The sequence below is a fragment of the Ipomoea nil genome, unplaced genomic scaffold (assembly GCF_001879475.1).
Source record: "Ipomoea nil cultivar Tokyo-kokei standard unplaced genomic scaffold, Asagao_1.1 scaffold0688, whole genome shotgun sequence".
Lineage (NCBI taxonomy): Eukaryota > Viridiplantae > Streptophyta > Magnoliopsida > Solanales > Convolvulaceae > Ipomoea > Ipomoea nil.
The window spans coordinates 6,330,425-6,355,039 of record NW_017617116.1 but is presented as its reverse complement, the minus strand read 5'-3'; the positions used below and the strand labels follow the sequence as shown (position 1 = coordinate 6,355,039).

Genomic DNA, 24,615 nt, shown 5'->3' with positions numbered 1-24,615 from the left:
ATTAGGAATATAAATTTGTCTCATATAGGATTAGGAATATAAATTTGTCTCATACTAGGAATAGGAGTGAAACGGGTAGCTAGACCCGTTGTATAGGGATTAGATGCTTATAAATATATTGGTTGTATCCCTAAGGGGTCGTGAAACCACTATCACCATCACTATGAATAAAAGAATAGTTTTACTCCCGTGAATGTGCACATTGCCGAACCACGTAGACGCATTACCGAACCACGTAAATCTTGTTTTCTTTACCCTTTCTGCCATTGTTATTGTTTCTTGTTCTTGTTAATCTCAACACTTTGTTACATTTGAAATAATAAACCTTGGTCCTATTACATTAGGAATAATTAGCCCAATTCCTATTACATTATGAATAATAAGTTCAATACAAAAGTTACTTTGTACTGTGTATCTTTTCTGGACTTCCTTAATCCAATTACTTTTTAAGTCGATTCACATGCAATGTGACCCAGGCCCAATATACCATCCATCAAGTATGATGTGCATGCATGGTTAATCTGTATCTATATATAGGACCCGTAGGCTTGAAATCGGAGTCAATAATTAATGAAGATTATAATGAGTTCTATAAAGCTTTTATTATATGCAAGTAGAGAAATTAATCATTATAGGAACAATTTGCATATATGCCTGGAAAAATGTGAAAAACATCCCCTTAGAGCATTCACATTGGTTGGGGAGAATGTGGGGATAATGTAAGAGTGATTAGAAAGAGAATGTGGGAGGGGAGAGAAAAAAAAAAAAACAAAACAAAAAAAAAAAAAAAAAAAAAAAAAAGTAATCAGAGACGCGTCTGGCGCGTGCAGTGCACGCGCCCGGCTTTTGCCCAGGCTGTGCGCGCTTACTTCTTCTTCTTCTTCTTCTTTTTTTTTTTTTTTTTTTTTTTTTAAATTTTCTGACAATATCCCTTCATTTGCAGGACAAATCTTTTTCAATTATCTCCCCTCCACATTAGCTATTATCTCTTGTAGGGAAGAATTCATTCTGAAATCTCTCCATAATATGCACAAGTGTGGATGCTCTAGCTTATCTTTTTAAAGTCAAAATGGAAAGATAGCCCTTTATTATTTATTTCCTTAAAATTCAATGATTGTATTTGTTGGGAGGAGGACCATGAAAGGCCAAGTCCGGCCCTTGAATATGTGGTTATTACTAGTTATATTTTTTCATGTAGTGGTAAACTTTTGATTCTAACAAGTAATATAAAAGCTAGATCACGAGTTATAAACTGTGCAATTAAGACTAAGTGTGCTAGGAGAATTATATATTATAAATGTAGTTATTAGTTATAATTTTTGATGTAGTGATAAACGTCATGTTCGAGTCTCACTTGGGAACCAAATTTCGCAACTTAGCGTTACCGTCTTCCAACCTATGAATAGGCAATTAATATATATTTCGTAGAGTTAATTTTCAAAATGGTCCTCAGACTATGACATTTTCTCAAATTGGTCCCTTGACTTTTAATTTTTTTCAAAGTGGTTCTTTGACTTTTGAATTTTAAGCTAAAATGATCCTCACTTAGCTTTGGCGTTAAGTTGGTGTTAAAATGAAGGGTAAAACTAAAAATTTAGATTTTTCACTCCAATTTAAATAGATCTGTGATTTGTTTTAGCATATATTTTTTCAAATTAAGTTTTTACAATCAAAATGTGGGATAATTAAGTAAAATGTTAGAAATCTTTGCCATGGGAAGATTGTGGATAAAGTTGAAGATGAACTTTTATTCTAATATTTCCTTGTCAGGACAACACTGTTACTGTAAATGGAAATGCAAACCAATTAAGAAGCTAAGCTTTCATCAGTCCAATCAGGTAGTAGAAAAGCTCAAGAACAGCCACCGGAGGCAAACCCCAGTTTCCCTCCGGCAACATCGTACACCACCTCCAATGTCTGCTGTTGTAAGTTGCCGAAAATTCCCACATCATCGTCGTTTCCAAAAAAAGCCAGACAGACTTGTGAACCGCTTTTGTCCAGCGACAGCATGACCACTCTAGGATCCAAATCAACCACCACATTACCACCAAACGTGAAGCTTATCTTAGGTATGGTCAGGTTAGGATTCTTGTTGAAGTCATAGCAAGCGTCAAAGCCAGAGGTGGGCGCTGCCGGCCGGTACATTGTCATCTCCTGCTTGAAGGCATCCCGCAGAGCAGTGTAGGCCGCCGTGGGTAGTCGGGTTATGAACGTCCCGGAGTCTATGACTGTCCCGGAGCTCTTGAACACTGTTGCACTGATTGGCAGCCGGCGACCATTAACACTTATGGCCAAGACATCAATGAAGTAAAAATCCGTTGTGGCCTGTGAACTCAAGAGAGGTGTGTAGTTGACAATATTGTTAGTCGAACTACTCTTCCCGAACGTTAAGTGTCCGTCGGATCCTGTTTGTGTGGGGAGGCAATAGGAGAAGTATTTCCCATATTGTTGAGATGTTTGGGAGACTATAGAGAGTGGGTCTCTGCCTAAACCCATTATTCCGGCACTGTCGCTGCCCAAGAGATAGTTTTCTTGGCCGCATCCGAACAAGAAGCCGTCCACGACATCCGTGGAGGTTAAGGTTAGCTTGTCCTTCCCGAACTCGCCCACGGAGGATGTTCCGTCGCCGTAGATCGCGCTGTAGACGCAGGTGGTGGAGCCCTGCAGGCAGCCCGGGCGTAGGGAAGTGGCGGACAGGAGCGCGGAACATGAATCCGAGGTACATGATACGTTGGAATAGGTTGTCGAGGTTGCCGGGTCGAATATCGGGACGGGCTGCTTGTAGCATTTCCCGGCGCACGGTTGGCACTGAGTCCAGGTGATATGGCTGCCGGTGTCGAAGATCAGAATCAGCTCCTTTTTTGGAGTCCCGAGTCCCACCGTCACGATGTAGCTTCCTATGCCGCGGCCCGCCGGGAGATTTGCACTTTTTGACTCGTCGCTCATTATCCCTCCTTTGTTCTTGGCCATGTTGAGAGATCTAGATTTAACCCGGGCTTTTATTGAGTTGACTCGAGACTCGTCGTGCCGCAGAAGCTCAGTCATGGTTGGTGGGTCTTGGTTCTGGGCTGAGCAGGGACCGAACCTGTGAACAACCTTCATGGATGCCTTTCTACTTGGACCTGAAATACATACATACTTTTGAGCATATAACCATTAATGTGCAATCCAACTATCAGCATAACCTTTTAGTTGAGATGGAGCACATGCTTTCAATTTAGTATCAGAGCCAAACCAAGCACATGCTTCAATTCATACATTAAAACATCACTGGACAAATAGCCTAAGTTAATTCAGCTACTTTTTACTTGGCAACTACAAGATTCTAAATTTGTGAAAGCTACTTATTTAACTTTTTTTGAGCCGATCACTTTACATCTTTGTAATCTTTTACTTGATCACAAGACTTGATTTACCTAGTGCCAATGCTGTAGCATGCGCTAGAGGCTAGTCGGGCCCCTACCACCTAGAGAATCTAGGGTGCATCTTATACTAGTAGAAAAATAGGGTGGTCTACACTTTACACATAAAAAAAAAAAAAAAAAAAGGGACCAGTTGGGCACCACGTTGCTTGGCCGACTCTGGAACCGAGTTTGGCTGACTCAGGCGATGAGTTGCCCGACTCGAACGCCCCTAGACCGCTTTGTCGGTTGTTCAATATCTGCCTAAGTGTAAAATCTCCTTGACCTAGGGGTGACTAGCTAAATGGTGGCCTAAAAATTTTTTTACACCAATAGTTAGTGCACACCATTTAATAGTGACTGTGGATTTTACTCTGTAACCAAAAATTAGAAAGATCAAATTGAACAATGAATATAATGACCTTTGAAAGTAGTTTGGTTGCAGACAAAGGGTGGAAGCATGGATCTGAGTGGAAGAGTATGGTAGTGATGAGCTTCTAAGCCGCCAACTCTTCCTCTAGAAGCATCCCCCTTCTCTAAACTGCATGAAATTATGATAACCAGAAGGAAAACATTTGCAGAAAATGATTGAAGAAGAAGAAGAAGCTTCAACATCCTATCTGCACTACTTAGTTTTCCAGGACAACCCATTCTTAATTCAATGTTTGGATCACCTCTCTTTCTCTGCTCTCCATGCATGGCTTTTCTATATGCATATATAGGACTTGTACGTATATTTTTCTTTTAATTTTTTTGTGAAGTTCTTGTTTGCTTGACCATCATTGGAGACTTGGACTATTGGAGTCGTCAGTCAACGGAGAATATTAATGAGTTTCATACAGCTTTTATTAAATTCAATAGACTTTGAACCCAACATGTCGCAACTCTTTGTTTCACATTCGATCTTCCACTTTTATTAATTAAACTCCATAGCTTAGCTTAGAGTAAATACCCAAAATGATCTTTCAACTATAGTTAAATTCACAAATTGGTCATCGATTTTCAATTTTAATCAATTAAGTCCTTAACTTTACAATTTTAACACGATTTAGTCCTTCGAACACTTCTGCATTAACGTCCGCGCCCGCGCCGTCATCGACGATCTCCAGAAGAACCTGCAACTCTCATCGGAGCACATGGATGCCTCCAGGATGATGCTGCACCGATTTGGAAACACGTTGTCTTCTTCACTCTGGTACAAACTCAACTACATTGAGTCCAAAAGGAGAATGAAGAAAGGCGACAGGATTTGGCAGATTGCTTTCAGCGGTTGATCCAAATGTAACAGTGCGGTCTGAAAATACAACCGGAACCTTAAAAAATTGAAGATGGACCATGAAATTACATATATATCTTCAAAAATCACAGTCAACAAACGATCAAATAGACGGATGATCAAATCGTGTTAAAATTGCAAAGTTAAGGACTTAATTAGTTAAAATTGAAAATCAAGGACCAATTTGTGAATTTAGCTATAGTCGAGGGACCATTTTGGGTATTCACTCCTTAACTTATACGTTTCATTTCTCAAAAAAAAAAAAAAAAAAAAAAAAAAAAGCTTATACGTTTCATATTCTCACATTTGATTCTTGAGCCCAAAAAAGTGAAAAACATAGATCCTATTTACTAATATAACAATTTTGACTTATTTGACTATTATTAGCTGTTTGACTTGGTTAAACAATCCACATGAGTGTTTGATTAATTAGCTTTTATAACAACTTATTGCTCTAAAATGTTAAAATTCAAAAAGCTGTTCAAAACAACTTTTTTTGATCCGCTTTTTGAGAAAGATATTTTGCGTGTAATCAGATATCAACTAACAACTAGGACTATGTGGTCTAATGATACCCGGGTTGGACTTCCATTTGAAAAGTTGTGAGTTTGAACCTCAGTTGTAATAGAGGTAGTAGCATTCAAAAAAGATATCAGCTAACAATTAATTTACCAAACATTTTTTCTATAATCATCAACTAATCAAACACACTAACCCATTAGCTAACAACTATTTACCAAACACCCCATAATCTAATCTCTCACCTTAAAGACCCACGCTCGAACCTAAAAAAATATGGTGAAAGGATAAATAATTACTGTGACTCAATAACCTCTTATGTTGAAGAATCAGTTACCTAGTGAACTGGTTAATAATTTTACAACTTTAGCTTTCTATCCATATCGAGTTTATTATTATTGAAAAATGTTCATTAAATATTAAACTGAATTAATTGCGATCGATTAAAAAATTAAAAGAACCTTTTAGACTCGGTCGGAAGTCATTTAAAATTTAAAAAGTGAGTATACAATATATTATTTTATACAAACAAACAAATAAGTAATGAATATATAAATTACCATTTATAAGTACGCCAAGCCGCTAACCCCCTTTCAATTTAATTAAGGACTATATATATGTAATATAACTTTTGGGAGAAGGTTCGAACACTAACATGGCGTTTGATTGAATGGAATTTAAATTCTCTTCCCACTTAATTCCACTTAATTTTAAAGATCACATAATTTTCTTGTTTTGTTGAAAGAAATTGCAATTCCCCCATTTTCATGGAATTAAAATTCCATGTCCCTTCTGGAATTTTAGGAAAAAAGAAAAGATAATGATGAGTCAAAATTACCCCATCCTTTTTTAACCTAAAATTAATGCCTAACAACAATGGACATTTTTGACTTTATACTACTTATTCCCTTCTAATTCCCATGTATACCAAACATTGGAATTGAAATTCTCAGTAATTCTATTCCTGTAAACCAAACACTAGAATTTAAATTCTTACTTTATTCCAAGTAATTCATCTCCCATGAAATTGCAATTCCTTTCCCACGTAATTCCCTATCTCCAACCAAACGCCCAGTAAAGAGTTTTACTTCAAAAATTTTACCACTTAAAAACACAACACACACAAAATAAGAATTTAAGAAGAGAAATATTATGAGTATAAGTCACGAGTTGTATTTGTGTTTAGCCATGTTGGTTTTATGGCCATGTGCTAGTCAAACAGCAGGTCAACACAAGTAGTTGCAAGAGAATGGAATTCACACCCCGTTTCAATGTGGCCTAGGGGCGAGTATTTATACAAAATTTATGTGTCTTGGGAAGGAAAGAAAGAATAAATTAATAAATTAGGACTTAGGAGGCTTTCAAACTGACATGCTTCTTTCTTAATATTGAAAAGGAAATCCCACACAAAATTTGGAGGAAATCTCCGAAAAATCTCTTTTAATCACCTCTGAGTGCTGCACATGCTCGGGCGTTCAAGCCAACTGCCTTCAGTGGACGACCAGCTGGGCCTACCAAACGGGTCATACGTCTCGGCATGGGACCAAGCTAAGCTACTGGATTTCTCCCGTCTGTCTTGGGATAACGTCATCAAACTATACTGTAAGTCCCGACCATCGAGATATGCTCCTAACTGAGTACCCTAGCCATATGTTCCTGCCATTATTGTATCAAGCCTTATTGAATCTATTCACATGAATTGCCATGCATGTCCGGTCTTTAATTTGGTTAACAAATTTAAACAAAAAGACTATAAACAATATTCTAGAAGTGATGAATTTTGAACCAAGGACATTTGGACAAGACAAAACATCTTTGACGGGATGGAACTATTTAATTTTCAACTACTTTCTCCTTGCGTTATGTTACAAGACATGGTCTTTAATTGGTTTATAAATGTAAAATAATAGAATAGAAATACTACTATTTCTTCTTCTTCTCCGTTAGAAATACAATTTGTATGAAGAGGGAATAAAATATATTTATAGTTTTATATATTATTGTGTTATGTGTATATTTATTTATTATTTTTTACCTTTAGTTTGAGATATGTTCATAAAATTGAATTTTTACTCATAAAAAAGTTAGATTAATTTTTTTTTAATATGATATATGCACCCTTATAATCATATTATCTTTAGACCGACTTGAATTTAGATGTTAAACATATTTGTTTTAATACACCGTAGGGAAAGGAAACATTAGAATAAGAAAACAACAAAAGCACAAGTAATTCGATCTCTTCACAATAATCCCGTTTTCCAATCAGTAGGCCGTAGCGTTCAATATGACAGCATGATGTACATAATTGATTAGTGGGGGTGATTTTGATTGGGACTTCCTTTAATAATGATATTGTTAAATAAAATAAGATTTTTTTTTGGGTGCGCAGGAGGGACGAGAAGGTCCCAAAGATTAATAAATTCTTCTAGTAGCGATGCTTTTCACGCTCTCAGGTGGGTGAACCGGAATGGATGTACCCCAAGTGTTGTCTTGTTCTATGTTCGCGAGATAGTCAGCACATTGGTTATTTTCACGGAACACATGGAAGATCTCGCAATCTTGAAATAAGATTTATTTGATTCATTTTGAAAAGTTTTAGTGTTTAATTTAATTGTATACATATACTCGATCTTTTGTGTAAAGTTATTGATTTTGAAAAGTTTTAGTGTTTAATTGCATACATTTACTCTTCTGTGTAAAGTTTATGGCCTATTTAACTTTTGTAACGCATATGGTACATTTTTTTTTTGAGTACTACTGACTTTGTTACAATGTAGTATCTAACTTTTTTTTGAAAAGTTCTTGTTTGCTTGACCATCATTGGAGACTTGGACTATTGGAGTCGTCAGTCAACGGAGAATATATTCAATAGACTTTGAACCCATCATGTCGCAATTCTTTGTTTCACATTCGATCTTCCACTTTTATCAATTAAACTCCATAGCTTAGCTTATACGTTTCATATTCTCACATTTGATTCTTGAGCACAAAAAAGTGAAAAACATACGCTCTGTTTAGTAATATAGTTAGTTTATCAATTAATTTTGACTTATTTGACTATTATTAACTGCTTGATTTGGTTAAACAATCCATATGTGTGTTTGATTAATTAGCTTTTGTAACAACTTATTACTCTAAAAGGTTAAAATTCAAAAGGCCAATTAATTTACCAAACACTTTTCAATAATCATATAGGCATATAGCTAATGTTATCAACTAATCAAACGCACTAACCAATTAGCTAACAACTATTTACCAAACATTCCATAATCTCTCACCTTAAAGACCATGTAAGTGTACAAATGATACACATTAAACCCTTTTATGTTGGCTAATTTAATTGACAAAATAATTAGAATTTATTTTGAAAATTATCATATGAACCGTGGACCGTCTCCTATCAAAAAGGTATGAATATTATACAAGGTAATTTCTTTTGGAAGCTTTCAAGTTTTTTTTATCAAAAAAAACTTGAAAAATTAATCAAGTGGTCTTGGTTAATTAGAGGTGTTAATTAAGGAATTTATTTTTGCATGAGTTTGTTATAGTATGGCATTGAAGTGGTAAGTGAAAGATTTGTGGTGTGGATTAATTTGCATTGGGAATGGCGTATGAATAGATATAATTATGGAAAGTTGGTTGTGATTGTTTTAGTATATAAAGGGAAGCATTCTTACCTTCACTGGACGAAATTTTTGACGAAGAAAAAAGCACAGTTGAGAAGCTATATATTACTCCTATTCTGATAGTTATTATACATTATTTTATTGAGTGAAGCTGAATGCCTATTCTGAGAGGATTCATCATATATTGATTTAATTATTATTATATATTGAGTTGGTGAAGTTTCTACACAAAGATTAATCAAGAAGGTACATTTGGCGTGAAGAGCTTGAAGTTGGTTTTCGGCATGCATGTCCCCTTCTCCAAAATAGATGTTTGAAGATTAAGATGGTGTATTAGGCTGTAGCCTTTTTGTATGTGGTTGAGTCATACAAACCCCTGTAATCTTGGTGAACATCTAGTGGATTGGGCTGACGTGAGTTGTCCCGCAGACGTAGGAGAAGCGCTCCGAACTGCGTAACAATTCTCTTGTGTTATTGTTTTGTTTTATGCTTTCAATTTTCGTTATTTACATTTGATTAAAAAATCTAATTAATGAACGCGATTGTTACATAACATAAAATCAAGTAGAAATATAAGTTACATCTTGCATTCAAGATTCACGGTGAAATTTCAGACCCCACGCTCGAACCTAAAAGAATATGGTGATAGGGTAAATAATTATTGTGACTCAATAACCTCTTATGTTGAAGAACAATTACCTAGTGCTCACAAGTAGCTCATCAGATTAGGTGCAACTCCTATATTTATTAGTTAAATTTTTGAAGTGGTTAATAATTTTACAACTTTAGCTTTCTATCCATATCGAGTTTATTATTGTTGAAAAATGTAGATCATCTCTTAATTTGTCTGGTCAGCGTTGGTTGCATGATACTTGGCCATACAAAGCCTACCTTTGTGCTGCTTGTCCACACACTGCCTAAAATGTTGCTAAGGGTGTAAGAAGGACACAAACAGTATAAATAAATAAAGGCTTTGGCTGTGTCACTAGGCACCGAACAACATCACTCTACCTCCCTAAATTCTGATACTGAGGTACGCGTTTATTTCTGTGTTGTCAGTCGGAGATATAGCGATATCCTTGGTCGTTAAATATCTTTAAGATAGTGTTCCCTAGGACACGACACAAACGTACATTACCTTGTTCCAGGTTTTGCGCTGCAAGTGTTCAATCCAACGTAGCATTCATCGCAATTTCCATTCCAGGTAATCCTCGTTGTTGTTAAGCACAACACTTACCTCAATCTCCCCTCTGAAATTGTCCCTGCTACTCTCAAGAAATCTGCCAAGCCACTCGGCAGGCCCATGGATGGCCCTCCTGGCGATCGCCCACGGTAACTATTGTTTTGTTTAGCAAACCATTTGTGGGGTTTAGTTGATTCATGTGGTAGTACGTGTTGGAAAGTTGCTAGCTTTTGTTGCATTATAATTGGATTTGGTAAATATAGTTTTGTTTAGCAAACCATTTGTGGGGTTATGTTGATTCATGTGGTAGTGTTGGAAAGTTGCTAACTTTTGTTGGTTTTTAATTGGATTATTCTAACACATAATGTACACTATTTATACTCATAATATTCGCAACAATATTTTGGACCGTGATCACATAATAATTTGCCTACTTAAGGGCTGCCCTTTCGTGAAGCGAAATCCCTGAGTATTTATTTTTATGTGCTCGTCTCCAGCCCTCTAGGTATAACCATGCCTGACTCGTCTCGAGATTCTTCTACGCTCGACTCTTCTCACCCCTCACTTTATTCGCTTCTCAAACCGATTCTTGATAAGTTGCCTAAGGAGTGCCATCCAAAAGTATGTATCTGTTCTTCGATTACAATTTGCAATTATGATTTCTTTAACTTCAAATCCCACCCTTAGCAATTATAATTTTTCAATTTTTGTTGTTTAAGGACCCTTTGATTGGCAGCGGGCTATCTAAAAGATCCATTGACACCATCAAATTGGTGGAACCGGATGAATATGAAATTATTGTTGAAATATGTGAGATGGCACTTGATCATTACCGGACAAGTCATGTATGTATATAGTTTTTTTTTTTTTCTGCTTTGATTTTATATTTTATATTTAATATTTACTAATTACTAATTATTTTGTCTTTTTAGCCAGAAAAATTGCATGAGTTTGAGTTTGAGTACGTGCATGAGCTATTTACTAGGCTTGTGGCTGGGTGGGAATATAACCTTAAATTTTCAGCCAAAAATATGAGGGAGGAAGGTAATCCGTCAGCAATGTTTCAGGCTGTTGGCTATTGCCTTGTAGGAAGGGAACTCAGTGTATTAGAATGTACCCTGGTGGAATAGGTAATTTTTTTTACTTAAACTTTTATATTTTATTGTTTCAGTTTAATGATATATGTAATCTTGCGTTGTTATCATTAGATTATTTTATTATACATTTGAAGAGTCATTTAGATGAATTATGATTGAATTGTTAACCATTTCAACAACAAATTTTTAATCTAATGAAAAATATTGTTGTAATCTTATTGCAAGTGCTATAATTATTCTAATTAATCTCGTAGGTCTTCGAAACGGGAGTTGAATGGCGGTGATAATGTGATACAGTGGCTGATTTGACTTTGGAGCATGCATGCTGTTGGCGGTGGGAGTTTGGGACATTTATATTGATGGTTTATTAATCATAAGTAGTCTGATTATGACTTTATTATGACTTCATATATCCTTCTTTGTACGGCTGATTTCTTTGCCATTTCTCTTTGTCTGATATATTATTATTGCTCCCAAATTCTTTGTCTGATATTCCATTCTAGGTCATTAAACTGTGACTAACTTAGCTGCCCATATGGACTTGATTGGAGTATTCAAATGTTTACTATGAAAGTTTTTTTTTTTTTTTTTTTGAGAAAATTACTTATTTAGTCTTTCGACTATGAGGATTTTATAACTAATTTGGTTATCGATTTTTAAAATTCATCAATTTCGTCCTTGACTATGTCATTTTACTCGATTTGATCCTAAAATGGCATATTCGAGGATCAAATTGGATAAAAATCCAATTAACACTTATGACCAAATCGAGTAAAAATGACATAGTCGAGGGTGAAATTGAGGAATTTTAGAAGTCAATGACTAAATTGGTGAAATTCTTATAGTTGGGGGACCAAATCGGTAATTATCTCGTTTTTTTTTTTTTTTTTTTTTTTGCATTTTTTGTTTTTTTTTTTTTTTTTTTTTTTGTTTTGTTTTTTTTTTTTTTTTTTTTTTTTTTTTAAATTTTAACTTAGACATACTTTAATATACGTTAGTTGATGGGATTATATGACGAGCCTACTTGTAGTTTGGTACCATAACATGAGGATCGACCTGATTCAACGTTAAAACGGTTATAATAAAAAAATAATTATAGTCCAAAGCCCAAAGGGATATTTTGGTGTTGAAGTGGTTAAATTCATTTTTTTAAAAAAATTAAAATGTCATTTAGAAAACAAGGTTAATTAATATCAAATTGAGTTCTTGGATTCCACAAAGTGAATGAAATTTATATTTCACGTACAGCTAGCAACAAATAGTCAAACTGCCATTACTGTATTGGGATAGTCAAACGGTGGATCAACACAACCGTAAAACAAAAGGAAAAAATAGGAGAGAAATTAGACAGAATAATTGCAAGAGAATGGAATTCAGAACTCATTTCGATGTGTCCTAGAGGGCGAGTATTTATACAAAATTTATGTCTTGGAAAGGAAAAAAAGAAGAAAATAATTAATAAATTAGAACTTAAGAAGCTTCCAAATTGCCATGCTTCTTTCCTAATATTGAAAAGGAAATTCCGCGCAAAATCTGAAGGAAATCTCCTTTAACCGCCTCTGAGTGCGGCACCTGCTCGGGCATTCCAGCCAACTGCCTTTAGTGGACGACCAGTTGGGCCTACCAAACGGGTCATGTCTCGACATGGGACCAAGCTAAGCTACTGGATTTCTCCCATCTTCCGAAAACATCGTCAAACTGTGAGTCCCGACCGTCGAGGTATGCTCCTAACTGAGTACCCTACTCGGTATCCATCAAGCTATATGTTCCTGCCATTATTGTATCAAGCCTTATTGAATCTATTCACATGAATTGCCATGCATGTCTGGTCTTAATTTGGTTAACAAATTTAAACAAAAAGACTATAAACAATATTGTAGAAGTGATGAATTTTGAACCAAGGACATTAGTTCAAGACAAAACATCTTTGACGGGATGGAACTATTTAATTTTCAACTTCTCCATGCGTTACGTTACAAGACATGGTCTTTGGTTTATAAATGTAAAATAATAGAATAGAAATACAATTTGTATGAACAGGGAATAAAATATATTTATAGTTTTATATATTATTGTGTTATGTGTATTTATTTATTGTTTTTTACCTTTAGTTTGAGATATGTTCATAAAATTGAATTTTTACTCATAAAAAAGTTAGACTAATTTTTTTAAATATGATATATGCACCCTTATAATCTTATTATCTTTAGACCAACTTGAATTTAGATGTTAAACATATTTGTTTTAATACACCGTAGGGAAAGGAATCATTAGAAGAAGAAAACAACAAAAGCACAAGTAATTCGATCGCTTCACACTAGTTATCCGTTTTTCAATCAGTAGGCTGTAGCGTTCAATATGACAACATGATGTACATAATTAATTAGTGGGGGTGATTTTGATTGGGAATTCATTTAATAATGATATTGTTAAATAAATAAGATTTTTTTTTGGGGTGCGCAGGAGGGACGGAAAGCTCTCGAAGATTAATAAATTCTTCTAGTGGCGATGCTTTTGGCATCACGCTCAAGGATGTCTTTCACGCCTTCAGGTAGGTGAACCGCACATTGATTACCTTCACGGAACACGTGGAAGATCTCGCAATCTTGAAATAAGATTTATTTGATTCATTTTGAAAAGTTTTAGTGTTTAATTGCATACATTTACTCTTTTGTGTAAAGTTTATGGCCTATTTAACTCTTGTGACGCATATGGTACATTTCTTCTGAGTACTACTGACTTTGTTACAATGTAGTATCTATCTGGCTCGAACCCATGACATCTTATTTGGGAGAGCCACTAGACCATCATTGGCTCATATGGTCCATTATTTCTATATATATTGTATATTATTTTCTATGCCCATGGTACATTATTTTTATGCATAGGGTAAGTTATTTTTATATGTAATATTTATTATTTGAGTGTGTACAAAATAGTATGAAAATAACTTGAGAGTTCATCATTTATATGCATAAGGTTCATTATTTGTATACATAAAATTTATTATTTAAATATATAAAACTGATTGAATGTTTTAGATTATTTATGCATTACATATTTGGATTTATTCAATAATTCACCTCATACCCTTTACTTAGAATTTAGAAATCTAAAATATTCAGTAAATCAATATGCAAAAAGTTTATTATTGGAAGACATAAAACACATGCATTATTTCTGAGAATATGTTTTGATGGCTGATCCGCTGGGATCCTTTCAGTTCCGATCTTCGATCGGAAAAGTTCAAGAACAGCCACCGGAGGCAAAGCCCAGTTTCCCTCCGGCAACATCATACACCACCTCCAATGTCTGCTGCTGAAAGTTTCCCAGAATTCCCACATCGCTAGCATTCCGGTTTCCAAGAAACGCCAAACACAACTGCGACGCACTTCCCTGCAGAGGCAGCATGGTCAATCTAGGACCCAAATCAACCACCAAATCGCCGCCAAATGTGAAGCTTATCTTGGGAATGTTTGGGTTAGGATATCCGGTGAAGTCATAGCAAGTGTCGAAGCTCGAGCGGCCGCCTGATGACACGGCCGGATACATTGCCATCCCCTGCCTGAAAGCGTCACGTAAAGCCGCGTACGCCGCCGGGGGCAGCCGAGTTATGACGGTTCCGGAGTCTATAATTGTCCCGGAGGCCTTGAACACGGCCGGACCGATTGGGAGTTGGCGTCCGTTAACGCTTATGGCCAAGACATCAATGAAGTAAAGCCCAGTTTTGTCCTGTGAGCTTGAGAAAGGTGTGAATCTGAGATTATTATTATTATTAGTCTTCCCCAACGTTAAATGCCCATCGGATCCTGTTCTTGTGGGCAGACAATAGGAGAAGTATTTCCCATATTGTTGGGACGTTTGGGACACTATAGAGAGCCCATCTCTCCCTAAACCCATCAGTCCGGCGTTGTCGCCGAAGAAGAGGTGGTTATTTTGGCCGCAGCCGAACAAGAAGCCGTCGACCAAATCCGTGGCGGATAAGCTCAGCTTGTCCTTGGCGAATTCGCCGATGGAGAATGACCCGTCGCCGTAACTCACTCTGTAGACGCAGGTGGTGGAATCCACGCAGAACGGGCGGTATAAGGTGGCGGACTGGAGCGCAGAGCACGCCGGCGAGGTACACGATACGTTGGAATACGAGGTTGAGGCTGCTGGGTCGAAGATTGTGGCGCTTTGTTTGTAGCATTTCCCGGCGCAGGGCTGGCATTGAGTCCAGGTGAGATGGCTGCCGGTGTCGAACACTAGATCCAGCTCTTTTTCCGGCGTCCCCAATCCCACCGTCACCACGTAGTTTCCTACGCCGCCTGGGCTCTCATGCTCCGCCGGGAGATTGGCGGTTTTTGACTCGCTCATCTCTCCTTTGGTCTTGGCCACTCGGGCTTGGATTGAGTTGACTCGTGACTCGTCGTGCAGCAGAAGTTCACTCACGGTTGGCGAGTCCTGGATCCGGGCAGAGCAGGGACCAAACCTATGAACAACCTTCATGGATGCCTTTCTACTTGGACCTGAAAACATTTTATTAGAAGGAAAATAATATATGGACTCTCACCTTCAAATTCTTGATCTGAACACATTTTTAACGTGTTAGGAGACTCACATAATGAAAATAGCTAATCAATTTGTACTTTGTGTTTTTGAACCCTGTTCCATACAGACAATAGTGATTGTCCTACAATTCTAACTTGTTTATGCTAAAAGTACATCATTAATTTATTTCTTGAGACAATTCCAACAAAGTTATTTGAACAGTAAGTTTGTTAATCACAAGGTTTCAAATCTAATTCCTCATGAGACATGTATATTGACCTTAAAGAGTGAAATATTTAATAGCCCTCTCTGGTGAGTGAATAATTACTGACCTTTGGAAGTGGTTGTATTGCAAACAAAGGGTGGAAGCATGGAAGTGAGTGGAAGAGTATGGTGGTGATGAGCTTCTAACCCAACTCTTTGTTCAGAAGCATTCCCCTTTCCCAAACCACATGAAAGCATGATGATAATAAGCAGAATGAAAACATTTGCAGATGATTGAAGAAGAAGAAGAAGAAGAAGAGGAAGCTTCAACATCCTATCTGCACTACTTAGTTTTCTACGACAACCCATTCTTGATCATCACTGATTTCTGATCTCTTTCTCATATAGGTACTATATATATATATATATATATATATATATATATATATAGGACTCATTTTTCTTCCGGACATACCACTTGCCCATTCTGCTTATAAACTCGTGCTTTTTTTGGAAGAATATCTAAACACAAATATGATATTCAACTATCAATTTAGACTTTTAAGTTAGGATGAAGCACGACAGTGAATGATTGATTTAATTTGATAATATGAACATGAAAAGAGAAAAGCAATTATAGTTTTATTACGGTTCTGATTTGAAATCTTAAACATGATTTAAAAAAAAAAATTAAATACATCATAGGGAAAGGAAGATTTAGACTAAAAAAAACAAAACAAAACAAAAATTCTAGTAATTTTCTTCACAATAGTTATACATTTTCCAATCAGAAGTGTTCAATATGACATCATGATATTTCTTGTACATAATTAGTGGGGTATGGTACTTCTGATTGGAGGTTACTTTAATAATGAATAATGATGCACTTCATTCGACACCTATGTGGAAAAGTTTGGCAAAAGTAGAAAATCATAATCAATGAGAATTATTATTATTATTATCATGGAAACAAGCACTTCATTCCACACCTATGTGGAAAAGTTTGGCAAAATTAAAAGGAGAAAATCTATTATTATTATTATTATTATTATTATTATTATTATTATTATTATTATGAAAACAAGCAGACGAGATAAAGAAATCACAAAAATTATGACCAAGCCACACAAACAGTAAGAATAGGCCTCAATCCACATACTTGGAGGGTTTGAATCTCACTAATGGAAGGTCCGAATTAGATTCTTTGTACGCACATGAAGATTAAAATTTGACCGGTGAGCTGGTTTCACGACTTGCGATAAATCTCTGTTGTGGCTCTAGGGGAGGGGTTCTGTTTGATAGGCTTAGTATCTATGCATATTTAATCTATATTCATATATATAGTACTACTATATATAGTACTAGAGACTATAGACTTGGAGGTGGAATCATCGAGGAGTAGTGTTGGCGGTGTTGCAAAAATCGCGCCTAGCTAGGCGCTAAGTGGTCGGCGTTCTAGGCGCACGCTTAGACGCTCTAGGCGGTCCCCAGGCGCCTAGCGATTTTTTCAACATTGTCAGGGAGAATGAGTTTCATACAATTTTTATTATAAACTTGACAAGTAATGACAAGTTATCTTCGTCATGTGTGAATCTATAGAAAAATGTTTATGGACATCAAGAATTTAAGTGAGGGAGTAGAAATCAAGGGTGGAATTAGTATTTTCATGAATAACGTGTTGTGCAAATACTTGTTTACAAGGGAAATATAATTATATATTTCTTGTATTGTATCCAAAAATACAAAATTGTTGTTGATGAGATCAAAACCCATGAAAGCAACGTTACTAGTCTAGGAGTTATGGGACCACGAATGATAGGTTTGATGAAAAATAAACGTACGAGAAATTGTCTTTTATTTTGTATTCTTATTTTCGCTTTTTTTTTTTTTTATATTCTTTAAAAGAAAAAAATAAATCGAAGATTGTAAATTGGGGAATGAAATTTATTTCTTATGGCCCGTTTGGTTCACGGAATAGGCAGGGAATGACATAGCATTCCCAGTAATAGCTCTATTCCTTTGTTTGGTAACCATATCTATTACCAGGAATAGTATTACTGGTAATAGCCTATTACCTCAAATAAGGTAATAGCTATTACTAGGGCCCCCCTGGTATTAGCCTATTACTGAACGCTCAGGAATAGATTTTAGAATATGTTTTCTTTTTTACCCCTTTCTTTAACCTAATTTTTCATCCTATATATAAATTTATCCTATTTCACCACTGTTGTCGCCACCACCACCATCACCGCCACCGCCGCCGCCACCACCACCACCACCATCGCCGCCGCCACCACCATCGCCACAACCGTCGCTGCCACCACCGCCCCCACCACTGCCACCGCTACCACTACCATCGCCACCACCACCATCGCCGCCGCCGCCACCACCACCACCATCGCCACAACCGTCGCCGCCACCACCGCTACCACCACCACCATCACCACCACGGCCACCACCACCATCGCCACAACCGTCGCCGCCCCCACCACCACCGCCGCCCCCACCACTGCCACCGCCACCGCCACCGCCACCACCACCACTACCACCACAGCACCACCACCGCCACCACCACCATCACCAACATCGCCGCCGCCGCCGCCGCCACCACCACCACCGCCGCCAGAACCACCACTCAGCAGCACCACCGCCACCACCACCACCACCGCCACCACAACCGTCGCCGCCCCACCACCACTGCCACAACCATCACCGTCACCACCACCACCGTCGCCCCCACCACTACCACCCCAGCACCACTACCACCACCATCACCACCACCGCCACCACCACCACCATCGCCACCATCACATATTTTTATAAGGGTATTTATGTCTTTTAAAACATATTTCATTTCTATTCCTTAAATCAACCAAACACTGTAATATAATTCCTAAAGTCTATTCCTTCCGCGAACCAAACAATAGAATACAATTTCTATTCTATTCCTTACCTATTCCATTCCTTATGGAATAGCATTCCTATTATCTCAAAATTCATTCCGTGAACCAAACGTGTTGTTAGTGTTTTATGTCGTCGTTTCTTTAGAGTTTCAAAAAAAAAAAAAAAAAAAAAGTCGTTTCTTTAGCCATTTTTTTTGGTTGATATATGGAAAAAAGAGAGTCCAAAAGGAAAACAAAACTAAATAAATAATTTGGGTGTAACAATCCTCACTATATTCGTAGTAAGCTTGGGGTGTATAATTCGGTGAAATTAGTTAATAGACCGAATCAAATTCTGGTTAATTTTTTTTAATCAAAATATTTCTGTTCCGTTAATGGTTAAAGATAGATCATTTGGAAGTATCAGTTAACCGAATTATATGTGTATATATATGTGCATGTGTGTATATATATATATATATATATATATATATATATATATATATATATATATATATATATATATGTTTTGTTTTTTTTTTAATTCATAAATAATACTATTAGGTTAGTTTTTCAAATTTTATCAGTTATGTATTGATGTAATGACTATTTTGTGGTATAAAATTATGAATTTAAAAATTTTATTTAAAAATTTTAAGGATTATTAAATTAAATTAAAATATTTCGATTAATTGATTAACCAAAACAAAGTTACGGGCTCTATTACATTGTACTATCTGTTCATATACTTTCTCAACCTACTAAAACACAAAGAACCAATAACGCCTCCACTGAAGTTTGAACTCATTCGAACTCATAATCTTCCAAATGGAAGTCCAACCCAGGTACCATTAGACCACATAGTCCTGGTAAACAAAGTTTTAGTTCAATTAACTCAAAATATATAAAATTTTACAAATTCAATTAATTCGGTTGAATTATTGACCAAATTAACACCCCTATAGTCTTCTCCGAGAGCTCATAAAAACATTCCTAAACTAACCAAGTATCAACGGAGTATAGCCTTAAAGTCAATTATCAATTGGCACAACTATTTGATTCTTTATGAATGACTGAATGTGCCCGGTCCAAGCAAGCTCTATCTCTAGAAAGCATGTTTGGTATAACTTTCAATAAAATAAATAAATAAACAAAATAGATTACCCCTCATATGTAGTTTGTAGTCTATTGTATAGAAGTAGAGTTTATCTAGTGTATACCTTAATATAATTTTGCGAGACTTATTAGAACATGATTATTTAAGACCCTACTTGAGTAATCCTTTTCAAAACAGCTACACAATATTCTTCAATCAATGTTTAATATGACATGAAATTTCTTGGTATTAGTTGGCAGTATTTTCATGGGAGTTTCCTTAATGTTAGACTTCCTCCCTAACCTACGTGGAAAAATTTTAACACAAGCACAACAACAATCAACAAGCAAAAACTAACCATTTTACAAATGTAACCACCACTTCATGACAATTAAGAACTTTAATTTATACAACATAACTTTTAGTTGATTTTATCCTGTTAAAATCAATTGTACAATTATTTTCATAAAATTTACTTAAGTTTTTGAAAAGAAACATTCTCAAAATACGACACAGAAACCTCAATCACTCCTTAAGAGTTTCTTGCATAATAGGTCATTTGATTGTCACAACTAGTGTTACACATTTTTCAATCAGTATTCACTATGACATGTCATTTGTTGTATATTACTAAGTGATAGTGATTTTGTTGGAGTTTCCTTAACTTTACACTTCAATATTAATCCCAAATTAAAGCTAAGTGGAAAAAACACAAGGACAAGAGCAATCAACATTGACCACTTATTTAATTTTTAACTTTTTCTTTACAACATTACAAATGGAGAAGACTTTAAGGTGCAATGGTCTTTTAGTTGAGAAATTATATTAAAAAAAAAAAAAGAATAAAAATAATAATATTAAAAAAAAAAAAAAAAAAAAAAAAAAAAAAAAAAAAAAAAGGTTATGAAGACCCAGGGATCCTATTCAAATAACCCAATGTATAGTAACAAGTAATGAAGGATAATATGAAAAGACAAAGGTAATGCAGTGTAATAATGGAAAGACAAGGGATTGTAAATCACATGGGCAAATCTTATGTTAAAGACTGTTGCAAGATGATTACAGGAGAATTATGTATTTGGGCAATAAAGATGATGATGATGTCCTAATGAGGACAAATAATGATACTTATTTAAAGTAATAAGCCTAAAATAATGATCCACGAGAATAGGTATTCTTCGAACCGCCGATCGCTGGTTGATGTAGTAAAAATAAGTGATAGTGAGTGTACAATGAGGTACAATGTCGTCCTCAGATATTGGAGATATGACAAGCAATATGCAATCACAAGAAACTAGGCATAGCATAAGAAAATCAACAAGAAGCTAAGCAAATACGATCAAGTTTGAGGGTTATGGTAACTAATCAAAGTAACACAAATGCAGAATGAAGCTAAGGCTTAGCTGCATCATATGTGATGATATTCATGCACTTCAATTCCAATGAAAGCATTCAACAGGCGAGAAATTAAAGAAGAAGAATTTTGCATCAATAGGAAGAGGTAAACAGTTTAGTATTTCATATTTTCTTAATCTTTATATATATTAAACCAGCATAATTGCTTTTGTTGAACTTCTAGGCTCAACTTATTTAGCTATTCCATACTTCTTATATAACACACAATGTATACTGCATTCATAAATGTTAAACCCATAGTTCTGATTCAGGCTCCAATCACCAGAAAAGCTCAAGAACAACCACCGGAGGCAAACCCCAGCTGCCCTCCGGCAACATCATACACCACATCAAACGTCTGCTGTTGATAGTTTCCGAAAATCCCCCCATCTGTAGAATACGAAAACGCCAGACACACTGCTGAGCCGCCGTTATTTAGAGGCGCCATCACCCCTCTAGGATCCAAATGAACCTCCAGATTACCACCAAACGTGAAGCTTATATCCGGTATGGTTGGGTTAGGATAGTTGGTGAAGTCGTAACAAGTGTCGAACAGCTTCTTCAGTTGGGGTTGTTGTAGTACTACTTCCGGATACATTGTCATATGCTGCTTGAAAGCATCGCGCAGAGCGGTGTAGGCTGGCGTGGGGAGGCGGGTTATGACGGTGCCGGAGTCTATGATGGTCCCGGGGATCTGGAACACTTCCGGAGAGATTGACAGCGGCTGTCCGTTAACGCTTATGCCCAAGATCTCAATGTAGTAGTAGCCAACTTTGTCCTTCAAGAATGGTGTGTAGTTGAGATTATTAGCGTTAGCACTGTTTTTCCCGAATGTTAAATGTCCGTCAGATCCTGTTGGGGTGGGGAGACAATAGGAGAAGTAGTTGCCGAATTGTTGAGATGTTTGGGAGACGATAGAGAGAGAAGCAGTCCCTAAACCCATCAGTCCACCATACTCGACGCCAGAGATTAAGCTGTTGTTTTGGCCGCACCCAAATATGAAGCCATCCACGACATCCGTGGAGGTTAAGGTTAGCCTGTCCGTCGCCAGCTCACCTATGGAGTGTGATCCGTCGAGGTACGAGGTTTGGTAGGAGCACGTGGCGGTGGAATCCTCGCATTGGCCGGGGAGATTCGTCGCGGCCTCCAGCTGGGAGCAGGCTTGGGAGTTGCAATTTAGGTTGGAATAGGTTGTTGAAGCGGCGGGGTTGAATCTTGGGAGGCGCTGTTGGTAGCACTCCACCGCGCACGGCTCGCATTGAGTCCACGTCAGGTGGCTGCCGGTGTCAAACGCTAGCTCCACATCTTTTGCCGGCGTCCCAAGTCCCACCGTCACGATGTAGTTTCCCACGCCCCCTGGGTTAGGGTTCACCGCCGGGAGATCTACAGATTCGCTATTAAGATTGTTCTTGCCCAAGCTGATAGATCTGAGTCGGGCTTGTATTGATTCAACTCGAGACTGGTCGAGCAGCAGAATCTCCGTCATGGTTGGCGAGTCTCCGCCCCGAGCTGAGCAGGGACCGAACCTGTGAACAACCTTCATGGATGCCTTTCTACCCGGACCTGTAGATCCAATTACATATAATTAAACTTGTGGTGGTATACATTTACATTAATAAATATAGAGTCACGATCTCGTGCGAATTATTCAGCGCACATCACGTGTCTTTTGGTGCAGATAAATGTGTTATATGTGCAAGTAGTTGATGCACCTATACAAGTAAAAAGTGCAGGTAAAATCACTTACACCTACTTTCACCTACAAGTGCATATAATTTTGCTTTGTTAACATTCATTGATTGGGTGCACCTACTTTCACCTACAAGTACACCTACTTTCACCTAGGTGCACCTGGTATAACTATAGGTGCACCTAGATCGGGACACGTGGCGTGCCCTGAATTATTCACATTTCTCTCCGGAATGCGCGGTTCGCACCTGAACGCGAGTCAATAAATATAAATGTATACATCAATCAATAAATTAAATCTAAATAAACCTTCATTTCCAAATTCCAACAAAAAGTAATTAATCTATTTACACTATATATAATATAATAGTTTTATTAATTTTGTTTTATTTTTTATTAATTATTTTAATAAAAATATAATACTTTATAATAAATTTATTAAAATTTTATTCACAAATTTAATAAAATGTACTAAAAATGAATTTAAATATAAATTATTTGTATATTTTGTTTCATATTACTTGTTTGACAAAGAATAGTCGTAACTCGCTCGAACTATCAAGCTAACCCTAACTTCAAAATTTTATAGGTTAACTTTTAACAATTTTAATGTTATGGGATATTAGTTTTATTATGCTAAAAGCTTTTAGCCTTAACTGTAAAAATTTTGGAACGTACTAGACCAACTAACACATCAGTTTCAGGCTAAATTTGACATCCATTTATACTTTCAAACTCACTAGCTACTAGTGAGATATATATTAAAGCAATGGGTAGAAAGTAGAAATATATAGCTAATAATGAATGTATGAATGTATGAATGAATGACCTTTGGAAGTGGTGGGATTGCAGACTAAAGGTGGAAGCATGGAAGTGAGTGGAAGAGTGTGGTAGTGAGCTTCAGAAGCATTCCCCTTCTCCAAACTGCATGAAATCATCACCATAACCAGAATGGAAACATTTGCAGATGATTGAAGAAGAAGAAAAAGAAGCTTCAATATCCTATCTGCACTACTTAGTTTTCCAGCACAACCCATTCTTGAATGTTTCAACCACTTCTCTAGCTTTATATATATATATATATATATATATATATATATATATATATATATATATACTACTCTGATCTAGACTTGGAAGCACGGAGTCAACTGGGAGTGAATTTTATATAGTTTTTATTATAGACGTGACAACTGACAAGTAATGACAATCTATATATGTAGCTTTATCATATGTAAATTGAGTTAATACACAAAATGGTCCTTGACTATGATAATTTTTTTTCGATTTTATCCTAAACAACTTTTGTGATCTAATTTAGTCCTAAACTTGTGTGTTTTTACTCAATTCAATGTAGTCATCTGTTTTCATTTCCATCCATTGACAATTAAATCGAAAGGCATTTTGATAATTACAAGACTTTATTTCTTGATTATCTTTTTCGCCATCATCTTTCCACAAACTCCGATCCACCCCACCCAATAGAGAGATCGCGGCAGAACTGTAGATGGAAGCTGGAGCTACCGCTGTGGCTTCCATATATCTTCAGTTCTGCCGCGATCTCTCTCTGTTAGGCGGGGTGGAGTTTGTGGAAGGATGATGCCGAAAAAAATGATCAAGAAATAAAGTCGTCTTACAATTGTCAAAATGTCCTTCGATTTAACAGTCATTGGATGAAAATACAAATTAAATAGAGGACTACATTGAGCAAAAC

General features: G+C 36.5%; 3 protein-coding genes and 1 long non-coding RNA gene across 6 annotated transcripts; 1 reads left to right on the top strand and 3 right to left on the bottom strand.

Annotated features, from left to right (window-relative positions):
• Positions 1–1,730: 1,730 nt before the first annotated feature.
• On the bottom strand, positions 1,731–11,639 carry LOC109175623 (aspartyl protease family protein At5g10770-like). Of its 2 annotated transcripts, none has more exons than XM_019324922.1 (2): positions 11,629–11,639; positions 1,731–3,138 (listed from the first exon to the last, which is right to left on the bottom strand). In XM_019324922.1, the coding sequence occupies exon 2, from the start codon at positions 3,100–3,102 to the stop codon at positions 1,852–1,854; it is 1,251 nt and encodes a 416-aa protein (XP_019180467.1). In that variant the 5' UTR covers positions 3,103–3,138; positions 11,629–11,639; the 3' UTR covers positions 1,731–1,851. The 2 variants fall into 2 exon arrangements, with proteins under 2 accessions (XP_019180467.1, XP_019180466.1); XM_019324921.1 differs by lacking the exon at positions 11,629–11,639 and adding an exon at positions 3,824–4,080 and having other exon boundaries at positions 1,731–3,122.
• On the bottom strand, positions 9,316–23,962 carry LOC109175625 (aspartyl protease family protein At5g10770-like). 2 transcript variants are annotated; one of them, XM_019324924.1, is made up of 4 exons: positions 23,731–23,962; positions 21,487–22,775; positions 10,479–10,489; positions 9,316–9,326 (listed from the first exon to the last, which is right to left on the bottom strand). In XM_019324924.1, the coding sequence occupies exons 1-2, from the start codon at positions 23,936–23,938 to the stop codon at positions 21,505–21,507; spliced, it is 1,479 nt and encodes a 492-aa protein (XP_019180469.1). In that variant the 5' UTR covers positions 23,939–23,962; the 3' UTR covers positions 9,316–9,326; positions 10,479–10,489; positions 21,487–21,504. The 2 variants fall into 2 exon arrangements, with proteins under 2 accessions (XP_019180469.1, XP_019180468.1); XM_019324923.1 differs by lacking the exons at positions 9,316–9,326; positions 10,479–10,489 and having other exon boundaries at positions 21,306–22,775.
• Positions 10,531–11,529, top strand: LOC109175634. Its single transcript, XR_002053296.1, has 4 exons — positions 10,531–10,629; positions 10,728–10,853; positions 10,941–11,138; positions 11,360–11,529. It is a non-coding gene; the product is annotated as an uncharacterized LOC109175634 (long non-coding RNA).
• LOC109175622 (aspartyl protease family protein At5g10770-like) lies at positions 14,203–16,259 on the bottom strand. The gene is made up of 2 exons (XM_019324920.1): positions 15,968–16,259; positions 14,203–15,613 (listed from the first exon to the last, which is right to left on the bottom strand). Exons 1-2 carry the CDS (start codon positions 16,206–16,208, stop codon positions 14,352–14,354), a joined length of 1,503 nt encoding a protein of 500 aa, XP_019180465.1. The 5' UTR covers positions 16,209–16,259; the 3' UTR covers positions 14,203–14,351.
• Positions 23,963–24,615: the final 653 nt, after the last annotated feature.

Bases quoted from the DNA above. Each gene is read 5' to 3' on its own strand.
- LOC109175623 (XM_019324921.1), bottom strand. From the start codon at position 4,052: ATGGGTTGTCCTGGAAAACTAAGTAGTGCAGATAGGATGTTGAAGCTT. The intron at 3,123-3,823 runs GTCATTATATTC...TATGTATTTCAG, and splicing joins CAACCAAACTACTTTCAAAG to GTCCAAGTAGAAAGGCATCC.
- LOC109175622 (XM_019324920.1), bottom strand. From the start codon at position 16,208: ATGGGTTGTCGTAGAAAACTAAGTAGTGCAGATAGGATGTTGAAGCTT. The intron at 15,614-15,967 runs GTCAGTAATTAT...AAATGTTTTCAG, and splicing joins CAATACAACCACTTCCAAAG to GTCCAAGTAGAAAGGCATCC.
- LOC109175625 (XM_019324924.1), bottom strand. From the start codon at position 23,938: ATGGGTTGTGCTGGAAAACTAAGTAGTGCAGATAGGATATTGAAGCTT. The intron at 22,776-23,730 runs GTCATTCATTCA...TTGGATCTACAG, and splicing joins CAATCCCACCACTTCCAAAG to GTCCGGGTAGAAAGGCATCC.